Here is a 21,491-nt window from a genome sequence, read left to right as displayed (position 1 = left end):
TGCCAGGGACCCCCTCCTCCCACCCTGAGGCATAGCGAAGCCTGAGAGGGCGAAGGAGAGACTCCTAGCTCAGGGAAAGAATACCTGGAGAGAGAAAAGCGGGAGCAGGGGAGAGAAGCCTTTAAAATATATTTCTAAGGACTTACGGGGCCTCGCAGTTGGAACTATAAGGATGGGAAGAGGGCCGCGGAACCTGGCCAGTCAGTTTAAGTCCTTTCCCATAAATCTCAAATAACCCTGGCTCTCTCTGAAAGCGGATGTGAGCGAGGACATGGGGAGCGGGGGTGTACAAGGTCTAGCTTTCAGACGGGCCTACAATAGGATTGGAGACCGTTCGTGCAGCATTAATTGGAGGGAAAGAGACCCTCAGATCATCACCAGTGAGGGGAGGACCAAGAGGTGGCTTTAACCCATCCCCCAAATAAACATCCAAGATAAATTGACACAAAGTGCCAATACAAGTACTGTAGCGCACACTCCTTGCAGTCAGGTCACCACTTCCAAGTTCCCCTCCTCCACAACGGAGCCCTCCAGCCCTAGAACATCTAGTGAGAGATCACATGGAACCCTGGGGTTCTGGGGGCTGTGATTTCTGAGGCCCAGCTCCCGCCCAGGCAGGAGTGCCGGGAAGCTGTCGCGCACGGCGCTCCTGGGCTGCGCGCCCCTCACCTCTAGGCAGGGGGCGCCTTGGCCTGGGAGAGACAACAGGCGCAGGGGCGGACTCCGCTGGGCGCGCTCCTCCTACGCCGGTGTCAGGTTTACGGAACCAAGAGCTCCCCTGCCGGACGCGCGGTGGCCAGACGGCCACAAGGATTCCGCTCGCCTGACCCGGCCCGGCTGGACCCTGCCTGGGCGCGCCATGTTCGCGCGTGGGTCCCGGAGGCGCCGCTCCGGGCGTGCGGTGAGCGAGACTCGGGGCAGCGATGGGGGTCGGGATAAACTGAGACCCAGGAGAGGAAGCAAGGGATAGAGAGGAGGTGTTCCACAGAGGATCTGGGAATCCCCATTCCCAGGATACCCAGACCGGAGGACTGCTGGAAGCATGTGGATGAAGGAATGTAGAAATCTGGTGGTCCTTGCTCCCTAATCACCTTTCCACACACCTTTATCAGTACACAGGGGACTTGGTGCACTCCCATCTTGGGTGAATTATGGGAGGGGATTCTGAGAGCCAAAAGATTGGGTCCTGAAGTCCTAGATTGAGCAGAGACCTCCTGAGCTTCTGAAGAAAGGGACCTCCCCCTGTACCTGGGTGGAAGGTGAACTGAGGGGTGAGGCCTTACACTCCTGGGGTGTCCGAATATTGAGAGTCAAGTGGTAGGGATATGGGGGTAAAAGAGCTTCCAGGCTTCCACTTGAGTCACGGAGCTTTTGACTTCCTAGATAGGAGGGTCTCTGTCTTCCTTTGGAGGGGCTGTCTGGGTGGGGTCTGGTCCAGAAGAGTGAATAGCCCTAGGATATGAGGGATAAGGGCCAAGGCTTCTTGGGGTGTGAGTTTCTGAATGGCTCAAGGGCCTCCTGAGATCCCAGAGAAGGGTCTCAGTTCCTTGGGTTTGAAAAGGTGAAGCCAGGGTTTGGGGAAGAGCTCTTGCTGCTGCTGCTGCTAAGTCGCTTCAGTCGTGTCCGACTCTGTGCGACCCCATAGATGGCAGCCCACCAGGCTCCCCTGTCCCTGGGATTCTCGAGGCAAGAACACTGGAGTGGGTTGCCATTTCCTTCTCCAATGCAGGAAAGTGAAAAGTGAAAGTGAAGCCGCTCAGTCATGTCTGACTCTTATAGACCCCATGGACTGTAGCCTACCAGGCTCCTCCGTCCATGGGATTTTCCAGGCAAGAGTACTGGAGTGGGGTGCCATTGCCTTCTCCAGAAGAGCTCTTGAGCTTCTGAAATAGGAATAGGGTTCACATGGGGATGCCAAGTAAGGATGGGGTCTCAGACTCCCAACCTGTGGAACTGGAGTGCTGCTGGTTCCTGAGTGGAGAAGGGGCCCAGCGAGATGAGGCCTGGGAAGAGACACCCAGATTAGGGTCTCTGCTCTGGTGGGGAGAGTACTCAGTTCAGGTGTTTTGAGGCCTGACGGATTCAGAGGCTGGTGGGAGGTGTCCAGGCTGGGTGAGGGGAGTCGGAGGCTGGCCCAGGGAGGGGAAATTCCCTGAAAGGGGGGCATGTAGGGAGGTAGCCTCAGCTGCCCCGCCTCTACCTCGGTGGTGTCCCCCTCTGCTCTGGGCTCTGTCCCAGCCTGCCTGGCGTTGCCCTGGTGGGACAGGCCCTGGCCTGTGGTTGCCGTCCTTGGAATGGAGAGGCGGGCGTTGATTTCTCTCTCCCTCCCCGCCCTCGCGCACCTCGCCCGGTCCCGCGTCTGTCCCCGCCCACTACAGCCTCCAGAGGCAGAGGACCCAGACCGCGGCCAGCCCTGCAACTCCTGCAGGGAGCAGTGCCCCGGCTTCCTGCTACACGGCTGGAGGTAGGTGACCTTGCCTTCTTCAGGGTCCTGCCCTTAGGGGAACCCACCAAGACGTAGGCCACTCCCCTAGCCTGGAGCCCGGTCTTCGAGAAAAGCTCAGGTCCAGAGCCCCTCCCTCGCCAGACACGGTCCTAATTGTGGCATTCCCAGGAGATCTCCGCCTACTATATGTCCCCGCCCCCAGAATTATCCTAGTTTCCGAGTCTCGTCTCTAGGGAGAGCCTGGGTCCCGGGTTCTGAGCACCGCCCACTGACCTCCCGCCCCCTTCTTGGGCTCAGAACTCCTCTCCCACACCCAGGTCCTATCCTCCTAGTGAAGCCCTGTACCCAAAACCTCCCACAGAATACAACAGACAGAGCCCTACTCACGAGCTCAGAGCCCGACCCATTTACGAGTTCAGAGCCTCAGCACAAGCTAGAACCCGCCTCTAGGAAAAGTTCCCCCAACAACTTCCAAAGTCCTGAGGGGACTCCAATCTCAGATTCAGCCCCGCCCCTACTCAGGTCCGCTGCCAGGAGAGTGTGACCCAAGTCCCAGTGCTGAAAGTCAGGGCCTTGAGACCTCCCACAGCCCCACCACTCGCTTCCCATCCTCTGGCCAGGCCCACAGCCCCGCTCGCAGCTCCCAGCCCAGGTGGCTGCTCCGCCCTTCACAGCCCCCGCCCACTCCCCCACAGCGGTTTGGCTCACAGCCTCACGTCTGCTCTGCACCGCCTCCAAGCCCAGAGCCCTCTCAGGCTCCAAGTCTTTTGCTGGCGATAATCTGCGTGTCTCTGCCCCTCCAGTTAGACTTCCTTGGGCCGCCAAGGGGGATCCCAGTGGGCTATCCCTTTGGAACTGACCCCCATTCCGGCCCCCTCAGAAAGATCTGCCAGCACTGCAAATGCCCGCGGGAGGAGCACGCCGTGCATGCAGTGCCTGTGGACCTGGAACGCATCATGTGTCGGCTAATCTCAGACTTCCAGCGCCACTCCATCTCCGATGATGACTCAGGCTGTGCCTCAGAGGAGTATGCTTGGGTGCCCCCTGGTCTCAAGCCTGAGCAGGTGACCAAACACCACCACCCACTCTTGCTCACCAGTGGGCACGCACACACACATACTCACACACACACTCAGGTGGGAACCTATTTCCAGAGAAACACTAGAGTATGTGGTCAGACTGTGCATGTCCTTCTGACCCCTCTGTGATCTAGCAGGGAACCCTGATTGATGGCTGGGCCAGTTCCTCAGGACCTGATCACCCCACTCCTGTTCTCACCTTACCTCAGGCCTTATCCCAGCTCTTTTCATTCACCGTATTTCCATTGATTCATTCATTCAACAGTCACTGAGCACTTACTGCATGTCAGACACTGTTCTGAGAACATAACAAAGAGCAAAAAACCCACACAAAAATACACCTGCCCACCTGGAGGTTGTATTCCCAAAGGGAACAAGAGACAGTAAGCAAACCTAAAAAAATATGTCAAATGGTGGAAGAGCTATGGAATAAATAGAGCAGGGAAGTGGGGGAGAGACAGAGAAGTTGGAATTGTAAATAAGGTGCCCAGGTCAGCCTCTGTGGCAGTATGATGTTTGAGCTTCCTGAAGAAGGTGAGGATGTGAACTATGCAGATATCAGAGGTTAGAACAATCCAGGCAGAGGGAAAAGCGAATGCAAAGGCCCTGAGGCAGGAGTGTGCTTGGCATGTGTGAGAAACAGTGAGGATGCCAGTGTATGTGGAGCATAGTGAGCAATGGGGCCAGTGGTTGGAGATGAGGTCAGAGATGGTGGGGGCCATGGACACAACTTTGACTTCCACTTTGAATGAAGGAGAGGACACCAGAGGATTGTGAGCAGAGAAGGGATGTGATTTGTCTTAGGATTTAACAGGATCCCTCTGGCTGCTGAGTGTAGAATGGACTGTGAGAGTGAGCATGGAAGCAGGGGATTAGTGAAGAGGAGGCAACTGCAGTGGTCCAGGTGACTGATCCTGATCATGACATTGGCCGTGGAAGTAGTGAGCAGTAGTCAGAGTCTAGTTATATTTTGAAACTAGAGCTTAGAGGATTTTCTTGTGGGTATGAGAGAGGAGTCAAAGATGACACAAAGGATGGATGGATTGACTGATATGGGGCAGGCCAAGGCAGGAGCAAGTTTGAAGGCTAAGAGCATACATTTGGTTTTGGCTGTCTGGAGTTTGAGATGCCTGTTGGACATCTGAGTGGTCACATGAAAATGGAACTCAACAAGAAGTCACAGGGCTAGAGGTATGCATTTGTGAGGCATTAGCCAGGAGATGGTATTTATAGCCATGAAGTTGGATGTGATTCCCAAAGAACTGAAGGTAGACAGAGGGAAGACGACCAAGGACTGAGACTAAGGACCCTCCCACATTTAGGGATCAACTAGCTGAAGAGGAACCAAAAGAGTGACAGAGAAGGAGCAGTCAATAAGGTAGGAGGAAGCAAACCCAGGGCTGTGTGGTCTTGTGGAAGCTAACAGAACAGAGTGTTTTCAGGAACAGGGAGTGATTGGCTGTGTCCAGTGTTACTGATGGGTCAAACTGGATTAAGACTGAGACCTGAGAAATGAGTTTAGCAATCTGGATATCATCAATGACTATGACAGGAATAGCTTTGGAGGAGGGACAGAGACAGAGGGGGGCAGAGAAGCCCAACTGGAGTGGGGTCTAGAGAGAATGGGAGGAGATGAAATGGAGATAGCAAACGCATACATTTTTGAGGAATTTTGCTGTAAATGTGGAAAGAAAAGTGAAGCAGCAGATGAAGGGTCAAGACATTAAGGGACTCTTGGTATGTTTGAGATGTGGCAGGAACGATCTGGCCTGTAGGAAGGAGAGATGGAGCGGGGTCAGTAGAAATTCCCTCCTGATGACTTTAATTTTCTCAGAAAAGTAGGGCTCCACCAACACTGACTCAATGGACATGAGTTTGAGCAAAGTCTGGGAGATAGTGAAGGACAGGGGAGCCTGGTTTGCTGCAGTCTATGGGGTCACAAAGAGTCAGACACGACTGAGCCACTGAACAACAACCACCCCACTGCATCACCTCTAGTCTCAATTATTTTTGGCCATCCCCTATGTCCCTCCAGGTATACCAATTTTTCAGCTGCCTCCCAGAAGACAAGGTCCCCTATGTGAACAGTCCTGGGGAGAAATACAGGATCAAGCAGCTGCTGCACCAGCTGCCCCCACATGACAGTGAGGTAAGGAGGCAGAAGACAGGAAGGGCATGCCAGGTAGGGGGCACGGCCTGGACAAATGCTGGGAGCTGGAAAGCAGTGGGCAGGCTCAGAGGAGGAAAGGTGAACTGATCTGAGGGGACAGGCCTAAACAGGCAGGAGCAATCAGGGGACATTCCTTGGTAAAAACTGCAGCTGGGCCTTGGGAGAAGAGGTAAGGGGTGGGTATTTGAGATACCTGTACAAAGGCCTAGAAGTAAACTTTCTGAGCAAGGATGAAATCTGGAAGAAGGTCGGGGTGGGGCAGGCATCAGGGGAAGAGCCTGGAAGACCCCTGCTACTCCAGGTACAGTACTGTACGGCACTGGAAGAGGAGGAGAAGAAAGAGCTCAGAGCCTTCAGCCAGCAGCGGAAGCGGGAGAATCTGGGGCGTGGCACCGTGCGCATCTTCCCCGTGACCATCACTGGGGCCATCTGCGAGGAGGTGAGCCATGGAGGGCCTCAGTGAGTAAGTAGTGCCTTTGCTCCAAGCCTTGGGGTGCTCCATCTCCCAGGCCCTGGGAAGATGAGGCTGGCCACCTAAGCCCTAGTGGTCTGTCTAGTGTCCCCTCTGGTAGGTGGGGTCTTTTCCTCATGTTCTGCTGTTGGGCAGGGACCATATCTAAGGCCTCCCTGACCAGCCAGGTCTGTCTGTAGGGCTCCCTGGTGGACTGGGGCCTGTTTCTCAGATCCCATGTCAGGTATGGTCTGCCTCTAAGGAGAGCCTAGTAGACCTTCTCTATTCATTTCCTCCCTTCCATGCTGTGGACATGGGATGTGGGCTATCTCTTTGGCCCTCTTATGATCGAGACTTGTTCTTAAGAACCAACCCACAGTGGCAGGGCATGTCTTCAGAGCTGGGCAATGAGTGGAATTTGCCTCTGAGCCCCCCCCCCCGGTGGGTGGACCCTAACCTTAGATCTTACTGTTAGGTGAGGTCTGTGCTAAGATCCCCCAACTGGGCCTGACCTGACTCTATGGTTTTCCCAACCCCCTAAAGGCGAGACTTGCCTTTGAGGCCACCCACGAGAGATAGGGCCTGTCTCTGTGGTTTTCTCCAGGAGCAGGGTTGTTCTCTAAAGGCTCCTGCTCCCACCTTTACCCCCAGCCATGTAGGCAGGGCCTATCTTGAAGTTACCCCCTGGATGGGGCTGGTCACATAGACCATGGGGAAGGCCCAGGTGTGACACACCTTGGCTGAGCCCCATCCATCTGCCCATCTTGGTGATGGTGACAGTGTTCACCTGTCGTTCCACAGTGTGGGAAGCAGATTGGAGGTGGGGACATTGCTGTGTTTGCCAGCCGTGCAGGCCTAGGTGCCTGCTGGCACCCACAGTGCTTTGTGTGTTCCACGTGCCGGGAGCTGCTGGTGGACCTCATCTACTTCTACCATGCTGGCAAGGTCTACTGTGGTCGCCACCACGCCGAACGCCTGCGCCCACGCTGCCAAGCCTGTGACGAGGTTTGTGCCTTTCTGCCCAACGGTGGGAATGGAGGGTGGGCAGGGCCAGGGGCAGACCCTTCTGATGGCCACGATGGCCTTTGCTTGCCAGATCATCTTCTCCCCTGAGTGCACGGAAGCTGAGGGCCGGCACTGGCACATGGGTCACTTCTGCTGCTTTGAGTGTGAAGCATCGCTCGGGGGGCAGCGCTATGTCATGCGTCAGAGTCGCCCCCACTGCTGTGCCTGCTATGAGGCCCGCCACGCGGAGTACTGTGATGGCTGCGGGGAGCACATTGGTGGGTGAACATGGGACTGGCTGGGCAATGGATGGACAACTGGGTCATAGCCCCACCCTCAGGATTCCCCTGTCTTCCAGGCCCCATCTCCCATTATACCCCATACTTTAATCCTAGCCCCAGCACTGTAGCCCTATACCCTTCATTGCAATTCCATTACTGATGTCCCCCATCATGCCATCTTTTCTAAACCCAGCTACACTAGGCACCACTACATATCTAGGCCCACCTCCAGAGTGCCCTCTAATTTCTAGCACCCCGCCCCCCAAGTTACTCTCCTACCCTCTCAACCTAGCCCCTACTCTAAGCTATGCCCTGTTCTCTCACACTCTCCTCCATCAGCCTAGGTAAACCCTACCTTCTAAGCCAGACTCAACCTTCTAAGATCTACTTCCTCCCCACCAAAGCCACGCCCTACCTTCTCTGTCCTGCTGCCACCACCCAGGTTTCTTCAGGTCTACCTTCCATTCTCCCTCCACCTGAAGCCACCTCTTAATGTCTAAGCCTGACCCGCATCTTAGAGTCTAATACCCACCTTCACTCTGGGAGGGGCCACCTGGGGAAAGAAAGGGAGGCAGAGGAGACATTTATCAGCCAGTTTCCAGGAGAGGAGGGTGAGGAAGGGCCCCAGTCTGGAGAGGTGGGGCAAGAGGGCATCTCCAGGAACCCTGTCCCAGATTCCCAAGAAGGGCCCCTATTCAGTAGGGTCAGAGATATGCCTGAGGGCTCTGCCTCAGTTTTCCCCCTCCTGTCCATCCCTGCAGGCCTGGACCAAGGCCAGATGGCTTATGAGGGCCAGCACTGGCACGCCTCAGAGCGCTGCTTCTGTTGTAGTCGCTGCGGGCGAGCTCTCCTGGGCCGCCCCTTCCTGCCACGCCGTGGCCTAATCTTCTGCTCACGAGCCTGCAGCCTGGGGTCTGAGCCCATGGCTCCAGCGCACAGCCGCCGCAGCTGGAGCACAAGCACGGTCTCCACACCTCTCACAGCCTCTACAGCCTCTTTTTCTGCTGTGGAGGGGGCATCTGAGACTACCACCAAAGGCACCAACACCGAGGCAGTGCCTGGTGAGCCACCCCACCTCCCCCAACCCTGTCCCTTCCCCTTGACCAGCCCCGGCCCTTCACCCTGGCATCCCTGGCCCAACCCCTATCTCAGTCCTGGCTCCATCCCCAAACCATTCCAGGCCTAATCTCCAGCCCAAACCACACCCCATGTGAATCCTGGTTCCGCCCCACTTCTGTGCAGGGCCCTTCCCCTACCTCAACTTGTCCCAGCTTGAGCCCAAGTTCCTCCTCCAAACCCTTGACCCCTCACCCTCTGTTCCCTGGCCTCGCCGGGATTCTGCTCCATCCTATACCACGCCCCTTCTACCAGAGGCCACGCCCCCACCCGGGCCACACCTCATACGCCAATCCTGTCCTGTTACTCCTGCTTTCACCTCCACCCAGAACCTGCCTAAGGCCTCATATTTCCTGGACTCCCCACCTTTCTGCCCCACCCCGATGCCTGCCCCCATTTTCCCAGTCTTGATTGGGGAGAGAGAAGGTCCTTTCCAGAGGCCTCTCCTGGGTGGGGTGGGAGTGGGGCAGGAGGTATAGGGCGACTCTCCCATCTTTTTCCAGCTGCAGGCCCTGAGGAGCCCACCCACTTTCTGAGAGGGGCCCCCCACCGCCACTCCATGCCTGAGCTGGGGCTCCGCAGTGTCCCCGAAACACCCCTGGGGCCTCCCAGCCAGCCGGATCCGCGACCAGAAGATGGTGCCTTTGGTCGCCAGAGCGCCCCTCGTGTCAGCTTCCGCGACCCTCTGGTGTCTGAGGGAGGTCCTCGGCGGACCCTGAGTGCGCCCCCAGCCCAGCGCCGCAGACCACGCAGCCCCCCGCCCAGGGGCCCCACACGTCGTCGCCGCCACCGCCACCGCCACCATCATCACCACCACCATCACCACCACCGCTGCCACTTTGGCAGACGTCGCCACCATCAATGTGACTTGGGATCAGGGTCGGACTCAGGATCTTGCTCCAGCTCACCCTCCAGTTCCAGTTCAGAGTCCTCAGAGGAGGACGGCTACTTCCTAGGGGAACGCATCCCGCTGTCCCCGCACCTGTGCAGGCCAGTGCTTGCTCAAGACACTGTGGCTGAGACCACCAACTCCCCATCTCCACAGCTCCCTGGGAACTCTCGCCCAGGAATGTCTCGACAGGCCAGAGATAAGAACTGCATCCTGGCTTGAAGGAGTGACAGTTCTGGGGGGGGCTTCATTCTCAAGTCAGTGTAGATGAAGACCTACACCCCAACTTAAGTCATTGATCCCCTTCCTTCCTCCCTCCTTTGTCTGTTTGTATTACTGAAGTAATTTAATATTTGTTGTAAAACAGGCTTGTCTTCTTTACCTCCTTGCTCCAGCATCCCCCCTCCCCAATTTTCCCCCTACTGATGCTTGAGATTTATCTACATTTAATCAAAGGATTAATTTATTCACTATCATATGTTCTAATAATCTGCATAGTATTTATTTATTGCTCCACAGAACACCCCCACCCCCTACACACACTGAGGTTATTTAGAGTGGGTTACAACATGGAGCCTGGAGTCTGAAATCTGAGGTACCCTCTCCTGTCATTTTGTGACTTAGGTGGGGCATTGTCCAGGCAGAACTGATGTCTCCGGATACTGCAGAAGGGGGCCCTAGGCACACCCATAAAGGTAGCCATACCCAGGAGGGTTGATTGGCAGGCTGGAAGAAAAATTCCATGACAAAGGCACTTTTACCTCAATAGGGAGCTGGGAGTTGACTGGGAGTGTTGTAGGGGTGGGGAGGAATTATTTCAATAGAGGTGTTATTTGCAGATTGCTGAGAGAAATGAAGAGAGTTCACCTACACCGGGCCATCTGCAGGGTCTGCAAGAGGAAAAGAGAGAAAGCATTGGTTGGATCCATATGCCTGTTTTACAGATAAGAATACTGAAACTTATGGTACTTATTGGCACTAAAGCCTTAAGTACCAACAAGAGACAGAGTTGGCATTCATGCCCCTTGGGAAACCCATCTTCTTCTCAGCCCCCTTAGCAACACCCCCAACACACCCACACACTTACCAGTAGGGGCTGCTGTATGTCTCTGCTGCCGCAAGGGGAAGGTAATGTAGGCATCATAGCCAAAGAGGCCTGCAGCGCATAGGCCCAGCACCTGGGGATGGGAGTTAGGGCAGGTATATTAGACTGGTCAGCCTACCCAGCCTCCTATCTCCTTGTATCCACCACCTCCAGTGACTAGTCCACGCAGGGATTATGGTTAAAGCTGCAAGTGGGGATCCCAGAGAGCCCTGGGGAAAGACCAGAGACTGGATTCTACCCCACCCTCCTTCTTCCTAGTACATCTCAACACAGTACAGTGACACAGTGGCCCCGTATATGTTGTTGTTGTTTAGTCCCTCAGTCATGTCCGACTCTATCCATGGGATTTCCCAGGCAAGAAAACTGGAGTGGGTTGCCATTCCCTTCTCCAGGGGATCTTCCCGACCCAGCGATTGAACATAGGTCTTCTGCACTGCAGGTGGATTCTTTACTACTGAGCCACCAGGGAAGCCAGGCCCCACATATAGGGGACGGCATTCATACTGTGCATTGAAACAAAGCTCTAGCAGATGGTTTAGTCTAATGTATTGACAGTGATAGTGCTTTGTGCTTCCACCTCTATGTGCTTCCCACAAAAATCCTTGTGTCAGACAAGGGATGGCTCTTTACAGCAAATGATGATTTGGGGAAGAAAACCAGGGCCTCAGTTTGACTTCCCTGCAGGCCCTGAGGACAAATGTGACCTACTGTGAGTCACACACTTTCTGGCAGAAGCAGAGGCAGAAATAGCCCCAGGATCCTCAAACCCTTCTCTCTGTTCTTAGAAGCTGACTCCATAGCCTTTACCCCTGCAGCGATTTTGGAGCTGTTTCCTCTCTCAACGAGCACCACAATGGAGGTGATCAGGTAGAGAATGACTGCTACAAGGGTTCGGAAGAAATCCTGCGAGGTGTAGGGAGAAGAGCGAAGTCAGCATTCAGAATTGCCCCCCACAATCACAACTTCCCGTATCCCTCCCTAGCCCTGCCATTGTGGCCCCTTTCTCACACTCCAAGGCCAGTTGATGATCTGTATCTTGGTGTGCAGGTCACACATGTAGACAACAAAAAAGATGGCGGCAAAGATCATCTCTATCACCGACAAGAAAGAGTACCCTGATGTCGAGGTACTAAAGCAGATCAGAATCACCAGGCATAGTATCTGGAAGGACATGTGAAAGGGGGCTTCAGTCAACTCCCAGGGCTGAGGGGAATGGTTTCAATTGTGGGGGAAGGGGGGTCATCTCAAACTCAGGACTGGGAAAAGGACAAATAGCAATAGCTAAACTCTTAGTGTGTGCACACTGTGTTCCAAATGTTGTTCTAAGAGCTGCACAAGTATTAATTCACTCAGTCATCACAATAACCTAGTGAACTGGGTACTATTACTAGTACCTTTATTTTTTATACATGAGGAAAATGAGGCACAGAGATGTGAAGTGACTTATCCACAATCACCCAGCTAATAGGTAAAGTTGGGTGCCTCGGTTTCCCATCTTTTTCCTTCTAGGATGCCCTATGGGGAGTATTGCCTATAGCACTCGGGGCACCAGCTTCAGGGCTTTGACAGGGCGGGACATGCAGTTCCCCCAGCAACCTCTCTGGAAATCGGTGAGAGTAACACCAGAGGGGCAGGGCTCCATTAAAGGCGCTGCACCTTTTACAAAGGACTCAAAGGAGGCGTCCACTTTGAGGAGTACGGGAAACCGAGGCTCCTGAGCGGCCCAGATAGCTAAAGACCTTCTGGCCCCACCACAGAGGGGCTAGGAAGAACTGGGGGAGAGCTAGTCACCCTACCCTGACGGACTAGAGCGCGCGGGGCCCCACCCCAACAGGTCCCGCCCCTGGGCCCTCTGCCAGCCCGCCTGCCTGTGCCCAGGCCGCGCCACGCCCTGCCACGGGATGTCCCCCCAAAACCCAGGACCTGGGGACACCTTCGAGGAGTCCACCGATGAGTCTACTGGGTCTCCACCGGGCCCGCCATACGCCCTGTGGGCCTCTTGCCTGACCGCGTGGGCCAGCAGCTCCTGACCACCTTCTCCAAGACTTCACTGATTTGGCCCTGCGTGCGCCCCTGGTTTCGGGCCTCCGCCATCAACCCACCCACTTGGCGCCCCACTGCCGAGAGCCCCCAGCCGTGCGCCTGCCTCCCCCGGAGCTGCCCCGCTCCGCGTGCTGCTGCCACCCCACCCCGCCCTTGCCCACCCGCCAGTCCCGGGACGCTCACAATCTCAGCAAACAGAAGAAATCCCTTTTGGGTGCGCGAGAAGCTGGTGCAGGCGGCCCAGCAGCCGGGAGCCGTGAGGCGCTCGGAATCCGCCATGGTGTGGACCCGAGTCCCAAGAGGCGCAAAAGACCTGCTCGCTGGCTCGTGTTTTCGAGGACGCTGCACACCCAGCCGTCTTGCCAGCCGTCTGGCCGGGAAGGGGGCCCCCGAGGCGAAGGAGGGAGTGAATCACCGCGCAGAGCAGAAGCGGGCGGGGCTTAAGCGGGTCGGGCCAGGTGGCCACCGCCCCGGAAGCCCCCTCGCCCCGCCCGCCAAGGATTCTCCCTGCCGGGCTCTCAGCCCCTGAGGCGCCCAGTCTTCAGGGGCGCCAGTTTGGCAGTTCTGCGGTTTGGCAGTTCTGCGAACCAGAACTGTGTTGCAATGGAGAGACCCTTCACGCTTTTAGAATATCAATGCGCCTGGGACTGCCTCAGAACCGTGGAGATCTGGCTTTGGGAGGGAATGCCTCAGTTTCCTTAGCTGTAAAAACTGCCCAGGCCAAGGTTAAACTCAGGTATGTTTACAGAATTCGGAATAATTTAGATTTTGGAAATTTTCCCCAATGCATACAAGGTATTACTGAACACTCTCAGCGGGATCTGAGACTGCCTCATTAAAAAAAAAAAAAAAACAGCAACACACACATCTTAATATTTCCTCAAGGAATTATGTGGGCCTTCACAGTAAGTGGGATAAGACAGGACCAAAAAATTGTTCCTGGTTAAGTCAGGTCAAGTTGTGTAACCAAATGGTGCCCAACTTGTGGGAAATCTGTTGGTTTCCAAAGCTTTTTGGATTTCAGGATTGTGGATAAAAGATGGTGGATCGTGGAATAATCCCCTTAGATGGGGATGAGACCTTGCCAGGTTGAGAGAGAACAAAGCCTGCTGAGCATCATGCTGCTCCCTAAATGAAGAGTGGACGTTATTAACAGTGTCAGAGCCCAGGGTCTGTTTCTGTTCTGCAATTCTAGGGAGGTCCTGGCCCCAAGTGTTGGGCTTCTGTTTCCTGGTTCTAAGTAGAGGGGCTGTCAGCCCGGTCTTAGATGAAGAATGCGGAAAGAGCACAGTTTTGTTTATTGCCGTGAGCTTGGCACAATGAGGGGAAGGCTCCTGGGTGCCAGACTGGGTGAAAAGGCTGATGACATCTGAGGAGTGAGTTATCCTGAGCAAGTAATTTCTCCTGACTCAGCCTCAATTTCTGCGTCTGAGACCTGCACCTGGTAATGGAATCAGGATCTCCCCCAAGGTGTGCTCCTCTGGCACCACTCTCTCCAGAGTGGGTGTTGGTTTCATTCTCGTTTGAGGTGAGGAGAGCCATGGCTGGAAGGCCAGGATGGTTCAACTCAAGGGCCTGCCTGCTTTCCCCCCTGAACCTTGGGTCCCACAAAACCAAGTAAGGGGCTGTCCTCAGTCCAGGTGGCTGAAAGAGATTGGATAGTGGAAGGCATGAAGCATACCTTTCCCAGGGCTGAGTGTGTGCTTTCCAACTATGTGAGGCCATGCCTGAGTTTCTAGAACAGAACAAACTCTCTTCCACATCAGAGCCTTTGAACTTGTTTCTCCCACTGCTTTCAATGCCCTTCTCCCCACCCCCACTCCCACCCCGCCCCTTCAAACATCTAGCTTCCGGTCACTCAGGTCCCAGATCAAATACTATGTCTTCAAAGAGGTCAGCAGCCCACCATCATTACCTCCCCCACCATAACCTTTTGCTATCTTCATAACTCTCACTTCTCTCTGAAATTCTTTTATTCATCTCCTGTGTCTTTTCTGACATCAATCTACCCCCCTCCACTACATTAGCTACACAAGGATAGAAATCTGTTTCATCCCTCCAACATTTCATCAGTGCCTATCACAGTGCAAGCTAAACAGTTGGGGTTCAGTTAATTCTTGTCAAATGCAGGTGAGATTAAGAGGACAGGCTTGGGAATCGGGCAAGATTAAATCTTGCTTCAATCCTCAACTTACTCACGCTATTTATACTCACTGGGCTTCATTTCTCTGCTCTGTGAAATGGACACATCAGGATTGTTGAGTCAATGTGTAACTAAGTGGAAATAGTGCCAGTAAAGCAGGTAGCCAGGATAAGACCAAGTAAATGGTGGTTGGGGTTACTATTGTTAGACTCCTGGGTGTGACTAAGGCTCTGAAGTCCTTCCCTGACTTCGCTAGAGCCACACCTTCTATCAAGCTGAGTAAGGGTCAGCTAGAAGCCCCAGTGCACTCTCCCACAATTGCTACAGCGCTAATCATTCAAGAGTTCACCTCTTCACCTCTTTATACCCCAACTCCCAGCCTAGTTTTACAGTCCCTCTCTCCTCTCCAGCGCCGCCCTGGATACTCCCACGAGGGTCCTTTACTTCCTCCCACCTCTCCAGCCCCTCCCCATAGAGGTGAGAGTTGTTCATTCCCTCCAGACCACAGCTTCCTTCATTGGGGGGATAGGGCCAAGTGTCGTGAGTGTGGTGACCACGGAGGTGACTGGACATTGCTGACCTCAGTCAGCGCCGGCACTGGGGCTGCATCGGAGCCCAGCTCGCCATATAAGACCGGGCTTTGGGGCTCCGTTCGTTCCCAGGACGGAGGAAAGTCTGGCCTCTCCCAGGACTGGGAACGCCCAGCGTGTAGCGTGTGCACACAAGCCCGGCTGCAGTTCGTCACCATCTGTGGAAGAGGGGGGCGCGGCCCAAAGTTTCTAACAGCCGTTTTTAGCCCAGCCTGCTGACTCACACCTTCCTGGCTCCGCCCCGAAGGGGGCTCCGGGGCCCCAGCCAGTGCCTTGAGGGTGGCAGTCTGCAGCCAGCGAAAGCTGGCCGACCAGGCCGGAAGTGAGTGACCACAGGCTCTCGGCGAAGGAAGCCGCTAGGTTCTAACTTTGCTATCTAGTTCACTTGAGGGTCTGGACGATTCCCGGCCGGCCGGGGTTGTGGGTAAACTGGTGCATTCTTGCCACAACAGGCCCACCTCTGCATTCCCCACACCATGCGCAATAATTAGCCGTGAGCCCTGTACACCTCCAAAAAAGTGAAATGAATGAATGGGGAAAGAACCAGGAGTTGGCAAAGTGGGAACGGAGTGGGTCCAATGCGCGCCGGCAGAAGCAAAGAGCTCTTTAGAGGCATGAAAGAAACAGCGCGAAGTAAGCTTGCCAAAGGTTGCTTGAAGAGGCCCTCCTCGAAACCAGATCGACCCTCCCCCTCCTTCACGTGTGGGACTCGGGATCCCCACCTGGCCTGGAGCACCTGACAAGTCAAGACTGGATTGAACCATTTTATTACCTCCCCGGCCCCAAAACAAGAAGCGCCGGGCTGGCCGGTTGGGAAGGGCCATACTACTGACGCCACGAGGGGAGCGCGGGCGGGTCGACTACGAAGCAGGATGCGGGGGGTGGGGGACAAGACCAAGGAAGTTCTCCCAGTGATGCTAAGTGAGCAGCGGGGGCAGCACCCCAGATGTAGGTTGGGAAATGCCAAGTGAACCTTCCGCTGCACGCTCAGTGCCTCCGCCTTCCGGTTGCCATCTCCAGGGCGAGCTGCTCGGCCCCCGGGACCCCTAGGGCCCGCGAGAGCCGTTCCTCGCTGGGCGTCAGCCAGGGTCCGGGAGAATCCGGAGTTTGGTCGTTGGGGTCCTCCGTGCAGCGCTCTGCAGCAGGAACCGCGGGGCCGTCGGCCGCCCCTTCTAGGCGAGGCTCCTGGCTGCCCCGGTTTTGGGGGGTCGTACGGGGTCGTGGGTGCTGAAGTGGGGAGGAAGTGCTGGCGCTGCGAGTCTTCGTCATCTCTGGTTCCCCAGGATCTGGAATGCGATCTGGGGATGGCAGGACTGTGGATAAGATTGGGCGATAGGGTGGGCAATGGGGATGGAGCTCTTTGGCCGAGGGTGGCCTGCAGACTCTAAGGGCTGCAAAAGACAAAGACCCTGGTACTTAGACAAAGGCATGGACATGCACTCCGGGAATGGGGCCACGCCTCAAGACCTGATGCTTCCTTTCCCCTCCTTTCCTGGATCCAGAACACTCCTCTCAGAAATCAATTCCCACAACCCCCAAATGCAGTCAAACCCTCCCATCTAGGATCCCAGACTCTCTCCTTGCTCATCCCATCATCCTCAACTCCCATCCCCAACCCTAATGGATCTCTCGTCTTTCGGGACTAGTCTCCCTACCCTCTGGTTCCCTATCCCATCCCCTCTCCACTTAGACCTACTCTGCCTTCCCATCTGAGGACCACAACTCTTCCTTCTGACCACCCATTTTTACCCCTAACACCATCTTTTCTCTTCTCTCCCAGTACCTCAAAACCCTTCCCTCTGAAATCCACCCTTACTCCTACCCTGGGACCCCGGTCTTCCCCTCCCCTTTTGAAAATACCATGACCCTCAGACACGGAGCCCCAATCCTCCCGGTTGAGACTACCAAACCCTTCTAACGAGGTCCCCAGCCTCTCCACTCTGTGACCCTCTTCTTCCCCTCACAGATCCCTGACACTTCTCCCCTAGGAAACCCACCATCTTCTTTTCGGGGCCTTCCCACCACCTCAGGCTTGCCAGGGTGGGTTTCAGGAGGCCTGCTTAGCACGAGGCAAAGCCGGGGGCCACCTCTACGAATCCGATCCACGACCTCAACATGAGTGAGGCCCTGAGTTGACTCTCCATTGATGTGAAGCACGAGGTCGCCGGCCTGCAAGAGTGCAAGGCAAGGGGTGTTGTAGGAAGGTCAAAATGGAGAGCACACCAACGGGAGAGGACAGGGCTGGCACCATCGAATGGAGGGTGCCTTATGGTTCACCTGCAAGCGACCACAGCGCTGAGCTGGTCCATCCTTCAGCAGCCGGCGCACTGCCAGCGGAGCATCCCCACCTGCATCTCGGCCTCCACTTAATGTGAAGCCAAAGCCGGCGGAACTGCGAATGAGTTCAACAGAGAACTGACCAGAGGCCTGGGGTGACTTCAAAGGAGGACGAGCTTTACCCTGGGTCACTTGGGGCGGCGTGGTACGTATACCCATGGTCTCTGACCGACGATGCTGGAGTAAGGACACAAGTGTACATACATTACCAGTCCTGAGGCAGGTGGCCTTGATTAGGAGGACAAGGTAGTACCTGTGGACGCTGTTCCACGAAATTGGCATTAGGAAGGCGATTGTCTGTGACCTCTATCTCGGCAGAATACAGCATGCTAATGGCTGGGGGATGAAAAAGGCAGTCGGAAGGGTACTATAAAGAAACGAGGACCTGTCTATTGAATTAATATTCTAGCCTCATCTCATTTCCGTCCCTTTAGGATGCACAGACTTGCTCATTTAACTAGGCTCCGCCCACATGAATAACTATCCTGATTGCACCTTCTTAACTAATAACCCTGACAACAGCTATTCTAGTATTCCCCAAACTTTCCTACATGCAGATCCTACCTCTCATATTAAACCCTTAGGCCCACCCTACACGGTGCTTCTCCAGGATTCCAGCTGGTGAAGATATAAGGCCTTGCTCTCTAATTAGCCTATAAAACCTCAACCTATTCCTGACAATTCGAGCCGCTTCCGCAGTGCGTTTATAGACTCCACCCCCTTGACTGATATTCCAGGCCCGCCCCTCAGCCAAATGCCCGCCCCCAAACCTCTCCAGGCCTGGCCTCCTCAAAAATGCCACTTTAAACCCTTCTGAAGAAAGTAAAGATCAAACTCCGCACCAACAGCTAATCTTGCAGCATTCACCTTCTGCAATAACCCCCTCTATGTAACTCCAGGAGTTGGTGATGGACAGGGAGGCCTGGCGTGCTGCGATTCATGGGATCGCAAAGAGTCGGACATGACTGAGCGACTGAACTGACTGATGTAACTTCCTAGAGGAATATTCTAGTCTAACCCCAGCACGCTCAAATCACAGCCGAGCCCCGGCCTCCCTACTCACACTCATTGGTCCCACCAAGGGGAGTAACTAACAATCCTGGGCCCGCCCCCTCGGAACCAGGCTCCACTCCGACCACGCCCCCGGAAGGCCACGCCCCATCACGCACCCTCCTTGGGGCGCAGGCGCAAGGTGGCGCCAGCCCTGCGTACCAGCGCCGCCACGTCGGCCGCAGCTCGGGCCGCCAGGGGGCGAGCTTTCAGCCGCGCCAGGAACTGTCTGGCGCTGGGATCCTCGGGCTGGGGACCGCCACCGCCTGCGCGAGTGAAAAGAACAGATCAGGGCCCACCCTGAGTCTCAGCGAACCCTCACGGGCCCCTACGATCAAAGATCTAGAATCCCCCTCAAGATCCCCGAGACCACTCCTTTTCATAGTCCCGAAGGTCACCGACTGTGCCTTTCACCTCCCTGGACCCCCGACTATCACGGGAATGCCCGTGGACCCCCGCCTGCTCCCACGATATCGCCGGAGAGCTATTTAACTCCAGCACTCCTGGACACCTCCTAACACCCTGGGAATATCTCGAGGTTTCTGACGGCCCCCCCCGACACAACCCCAGATTCCAAACTCTTCCCCCCAATATCCAGAAGGACCGCGATTCTCCCAGATGTCCCAACAGAACACGGTCTGCTCCCTGTGGCCCAGGCACCCCCGATTCCCCTCTAGATGTCCTAGGTAGCCCTGCTGGTCCATGTAGCCCCAGATGGCCCCTCCACCTATCCCCAGAGGCTCCAGCCTAACCCCCCACAATCCACCAGACCCCCGCCTCCCCCCGCCCAGTGCCCAGGTGTCCCCAGTGACCCTGGGCAGACCCCTCCAGCACATCTCCCCCGAGACTCCTTGGAGTCCCGGGGTCCGGTGCGCCGCCCCGCGGCGCAGGTGTGGGTGTGGGTGTGGGTGCGGCTCCTCGAGCCCAGCTGGGGTCGCTGGGCCGCTGCCCTCCACCGCCGCCGCCCCCGCCGCTCGCCGCCGCCGCCGCCACTCGGGCGCCAGGGCTGCTTTGTTTACCACCTGTCAGAAGGAGAAGGTGAGGAGCAGACAGGAGGTGCGAGGGCTGGCAGGGACGCGCCCACTACCCTCCCACCCCGAGCCCGGTACCTCCTTTGCTTCCCCTAGGGTCCGTGCCGCCCCCCGGGCGCCGCTCCATGACCTGTACTTGGCCTGGTGGACGCACGGCCGCCCGCGACGCGTTGGGAGCGCTCGGGAGCGCTCACCTGGTGGCCAGCCGGGGCCTGGACGTGGCTGAAGCCGGCCGGTCCCGTGCTCAGCGCCCCAACCAGCGCGGTGACCTACCTGGCAGCCGCCAAGGTGTCCTGGCCCTGGGAGCCAGCACGCACTCTTGGCCTCTCCCTGCCTCAGCCGCTGCCTCTCTTTCCACCCAGGGGATGTTGTTATTCCAGTGTCAGAGGGGAAAGTCAAGGCCCAGAGAAGTTAAAGGCCCCACCTGAGCTCTGACAACTAAAAATGGGGTGCAAAACCGGAATCCAAGTTTACCGAGGCGTACTGCAGCCTCCAGCAGAGCTTTCCACATCTTACGTGGAAAGTCTCTCAGTCGTGTCTGACTCTTTGTGATCCCATGGACTGTAGCCCGCCAGGCTCCTCTGTCCATGGGTTCTCCAGGCAAGAAAACTGGAATGGGTTGCCATGGCCTCCTCCAGGGGATCTTCCCCACCCAGGAATCGAACCCGTGTCTCCTGAGACTCCTACATGGGCAGGCGGATTCTTGACCACTGAGCCACCTGGGAAGTCCCTTCCACATCGTAGACACTCAGTCAATCTGCACTGAATGTTTCCCTACTGGGGAACTGGAAGAATATGGTGGCCTGAGCAGTGGGGGCACCCTGGGAGTCTTTGGGAGCCCTGGGAGGTGTCAGGGCCCTGAGCATGATAGGGTTGGGGGACCCCAAAAGTAGGGAAGGGCAGGTCTCCTGGAGAGTGGAGGGGCAGTAGGAGCCTGGACTTGAGGAAGCTTTGAAGGCATAGGGTGTGTGTTGGGGGCGGGGACACTAGCCAATGAGAGGGGAGTAATGAGGCTCCTCCTAGGTTTGAAATGGGGCCAGAGTGTCTGGAGACAAAGCCTCCAAGATGGAAGCCCATGGGCAGAGTGCTACTCTAGTGACAGGAGGAATGGGGAGGGGTGAGAGAAGGCCTGTGGCCACCACTTTGTGGAGGAAGAAACAGGCAAAAGATGTGAACACAAACTTTACCAAAGAACATATACAGATGGCAAATAAGCATGTGAACCCTGCTTAATATGATTAGTCTTTAGGTAATACAAGTTAAAATCATGGCAAAATGCCACTACACACATATTAGCATGGCCAAAGTTAATTAAATGTCTGACCATACCAACTGTATGTGAAGTTGTCCAGGAAATGGAACTCTCATATACTGCTTCCAGGTTCAATACTTGTTCAGGGAACTAAGATGCCCCGTGGGGCAAGAAAAAAAAATGGAGCACCCCTCCTAGCTGTAGCCATTCCTGAAAATAATCCTTTTGCCCCTTTTAGCATCACTTGGTTCATGGATGTAGGTCAGTCCCTCTAACAACCCCACCCAATTCTTATTAATTTAAGCAAATCTTTCTTTTCTTTAGGAGATTGCGGGTTAATTGACATAAAATTTGATAGGTTTTGAACCTGTGACAAACCAGTTTCATTTGGTCAACATGCAGCAGGTCAAATGATGAGACACCAAGATCTGCAGCAGAGAAAGGAAAGTGCCTCCCAAAAGGAAAAGACCCTGATGCTGGGAAAGATAGAAGGCAGGAGGAGG

The 21,491-nt window shown here is 55.5% G+C and overlaps 3 protein-coding genes across 11 annotated transcripts; 1 reads left to right on the top strand and 2 right to left on the bottom strand.

Moving 5' to 3' along the window:
- Positions 1-792: 792 nt before the first annotated feature.
- PRICKLE3 (prickle planar cell polarity protein 3) lies at positions 793-9,758 on the top strand. 2 transcript variants are annotated; one of them, XM_055564361.1, is made up of 9 exons: positions 793-901; positions 2,379-2,464; positions 3,327-3,510; positions 5,561-5,674; positions 5,997-6,134; positions 6,948-7,151; positions 7,243-7,429; positions 8,194-8,493; positions 9,052-9,758. In XM_055564361.1, the coding sequence occupies exons 1-9, from the start codon at positions 860-862 to the stop codon at positions 9,657-9,659; spliced, it is 1,863 nt and encodes a 620-aa protein (XP_055420336.1). In that variant the 5' UTR covers positions 793-859; the 3' UTR covers positions 9,660-9,758. The 2 variants fall into 2 exon arrangements, with proteins under 2 accessions (XP_055420336.1, XP_055420337.1); XM_055564362.1 differs by lacking the exon at positions 8,194-8,493.
- Positions 9,759-9,913: 155 nt separating this feature from the next.
- Positions 9,914-13,022, bottom strand: PLP2 (proteolipid protein 2). Its single transcript, XM_055564365.1, has 5 exons — positions 12,769-13,022; positions 11,551-11,703; positions 11,350-11,445; positions 10,525-10,615; positions 9,914-10,327 (listed from the first exon to the last, which is right to left on the bottom strand). The coding sequence occupies exons 1-5, from the start codon at positions 12,862-12,864 to the stop codon at positions 10,305-10,307; spliced, it is 459 nt and encodes a 152-aa protein (XP_055420340.1). The 5' UTR covers positions 12,865-13,022; the 3' UTR covers positions 9,914-10,304.
- A 2,438-nt stretch (positions 13,023-15,460) lies between these two features.
- Positions 15,461-19,944, bottom strand: MAGIX (MAGI family member, X-linked). 8 transcript variants are annotated; one of them, XM_055564473.1, is made up of 6 exons: positions 19,815-19,944; positions 18,825-18,971; positions 17,909-17,991; positions 17,596-17,832; positions 17,316-17,487; positions 15,461-16,709 (listed from the first exon to the last, which is right to left on the bottom strand). In XM_055564473.1, the coding sequence occupies exons 1-6, from the start codon at positions 19,861-19,863 to the stop codon at positions 16,306-16,308; spliced, it is 1,092 nt and encodes a 363-aa protein (XP_055420448.1). In that variant the 5' UTR covers positions 19,864-19,944; the 3' UTR covers positions 15,461-16,305. The 8 variants fall into 8 exon arrangements, with proteins under 8 accessions (XP_055420448.1, XP_055420449.1, XP_055420450.1 ...); XM_055564474.1 differs by having other exon boundaries at positions 15,461-16,631; XM_055564475.1 differs by having other exon boundaries at positions 15,461-16,616.
- Between the last annotated feature and the right edge of the window lie 1,547 nt (positions 19,945-21,491).

The sequence above is a fragment of the Bubalus kerabau genome, chromosome X (genome assembly GCF_029407905.1).
Source record: "Bubalus kerabau isolate K-KA32 ecotype Philippines breed swamp buffalo chromosome X, PCC_UOA_SB_1v2, whole genome shotgun sequence".
Lineage (NCBI taxonomy): Eukaryota > Metazoa > Chordata > Mammalia > Artiodactyla > Bovidae > Bubalus > Bubalus kerabau.
Note: the sequence above shows the minus strand (reverse complement) of the source record. Positions and strands in the feature narration are given on the sequence as shown.

Excerpts from the sequence above, each read along its gene's own strand:
- PRICKLE3 (XM_055564361.1), top strand. The coding sequence starts at position 860 with ATGTTCGCGCGTGGGTCCCGGAGGCGCCGCTCCGGGCGTGCG. Across the intron at positions 902-2,378 it reads GGCGCCGCTCCGGGCGTGCG|CCTCCAGAGGCAGAGGACCC; the intron begins GTGAGCGAGACT and ends CGCCCACTACAG. Across the intron at positions 7,152-7,242 it reads GCTGCCAAGCCTGTGACGAG|ATCATCTTCTCCCCTGAGTG; the intron begins GTTTGTGCCTTT and ends TTTGCTTGCCAG.
- MAGIX (XM_055564473.1), bottom strand. The coding sequence starts at position 19,863 with ATGGAGCGGCGCCCGGGGGGCGGCACGGACCCTAGGGGAAGCAAAGGA. Across the intron at positions 17,992-18,824 it reads GCGCCTGCGCCCCAAGGAGG|CCATTAGCATGCTGTATTCT; the intron begins GTGCGTGATGGG and ends TTCATCCCCCAG. Across the intron at positions 17,488-17,595 it reads AGCGCTGTGGTCGCTTGCAG|GCCGGCGACCTCGTGCTTCA; the intron begins GTGAACCATAAG and ends GCACTCTTGCAG.
- PLP2 (XM_055564365.1), bottom strand. The coding sequence starts at position 12,864 with ATGGCGGATTCCGAGCGCCTCACGGCTCCCGGCTGCTGGGCCGCCTGC. Across the intron at positions 11,704-12,768 it reads TTCTTCTGTTTGCTGAGATT|ATACTATGCCTGGTGATTCT; the intron begins GTGAGCGTCCCG and ends ATGTCCTTCCAG. Across the intron at positions 10,328-10,524 it reads ACATACAGCAGCCCCTACTG|ACCCTGCAGATGGCCCGGTG; the intron begins GTAAGTGTGTGG and ends TTCCTCTTGCAG.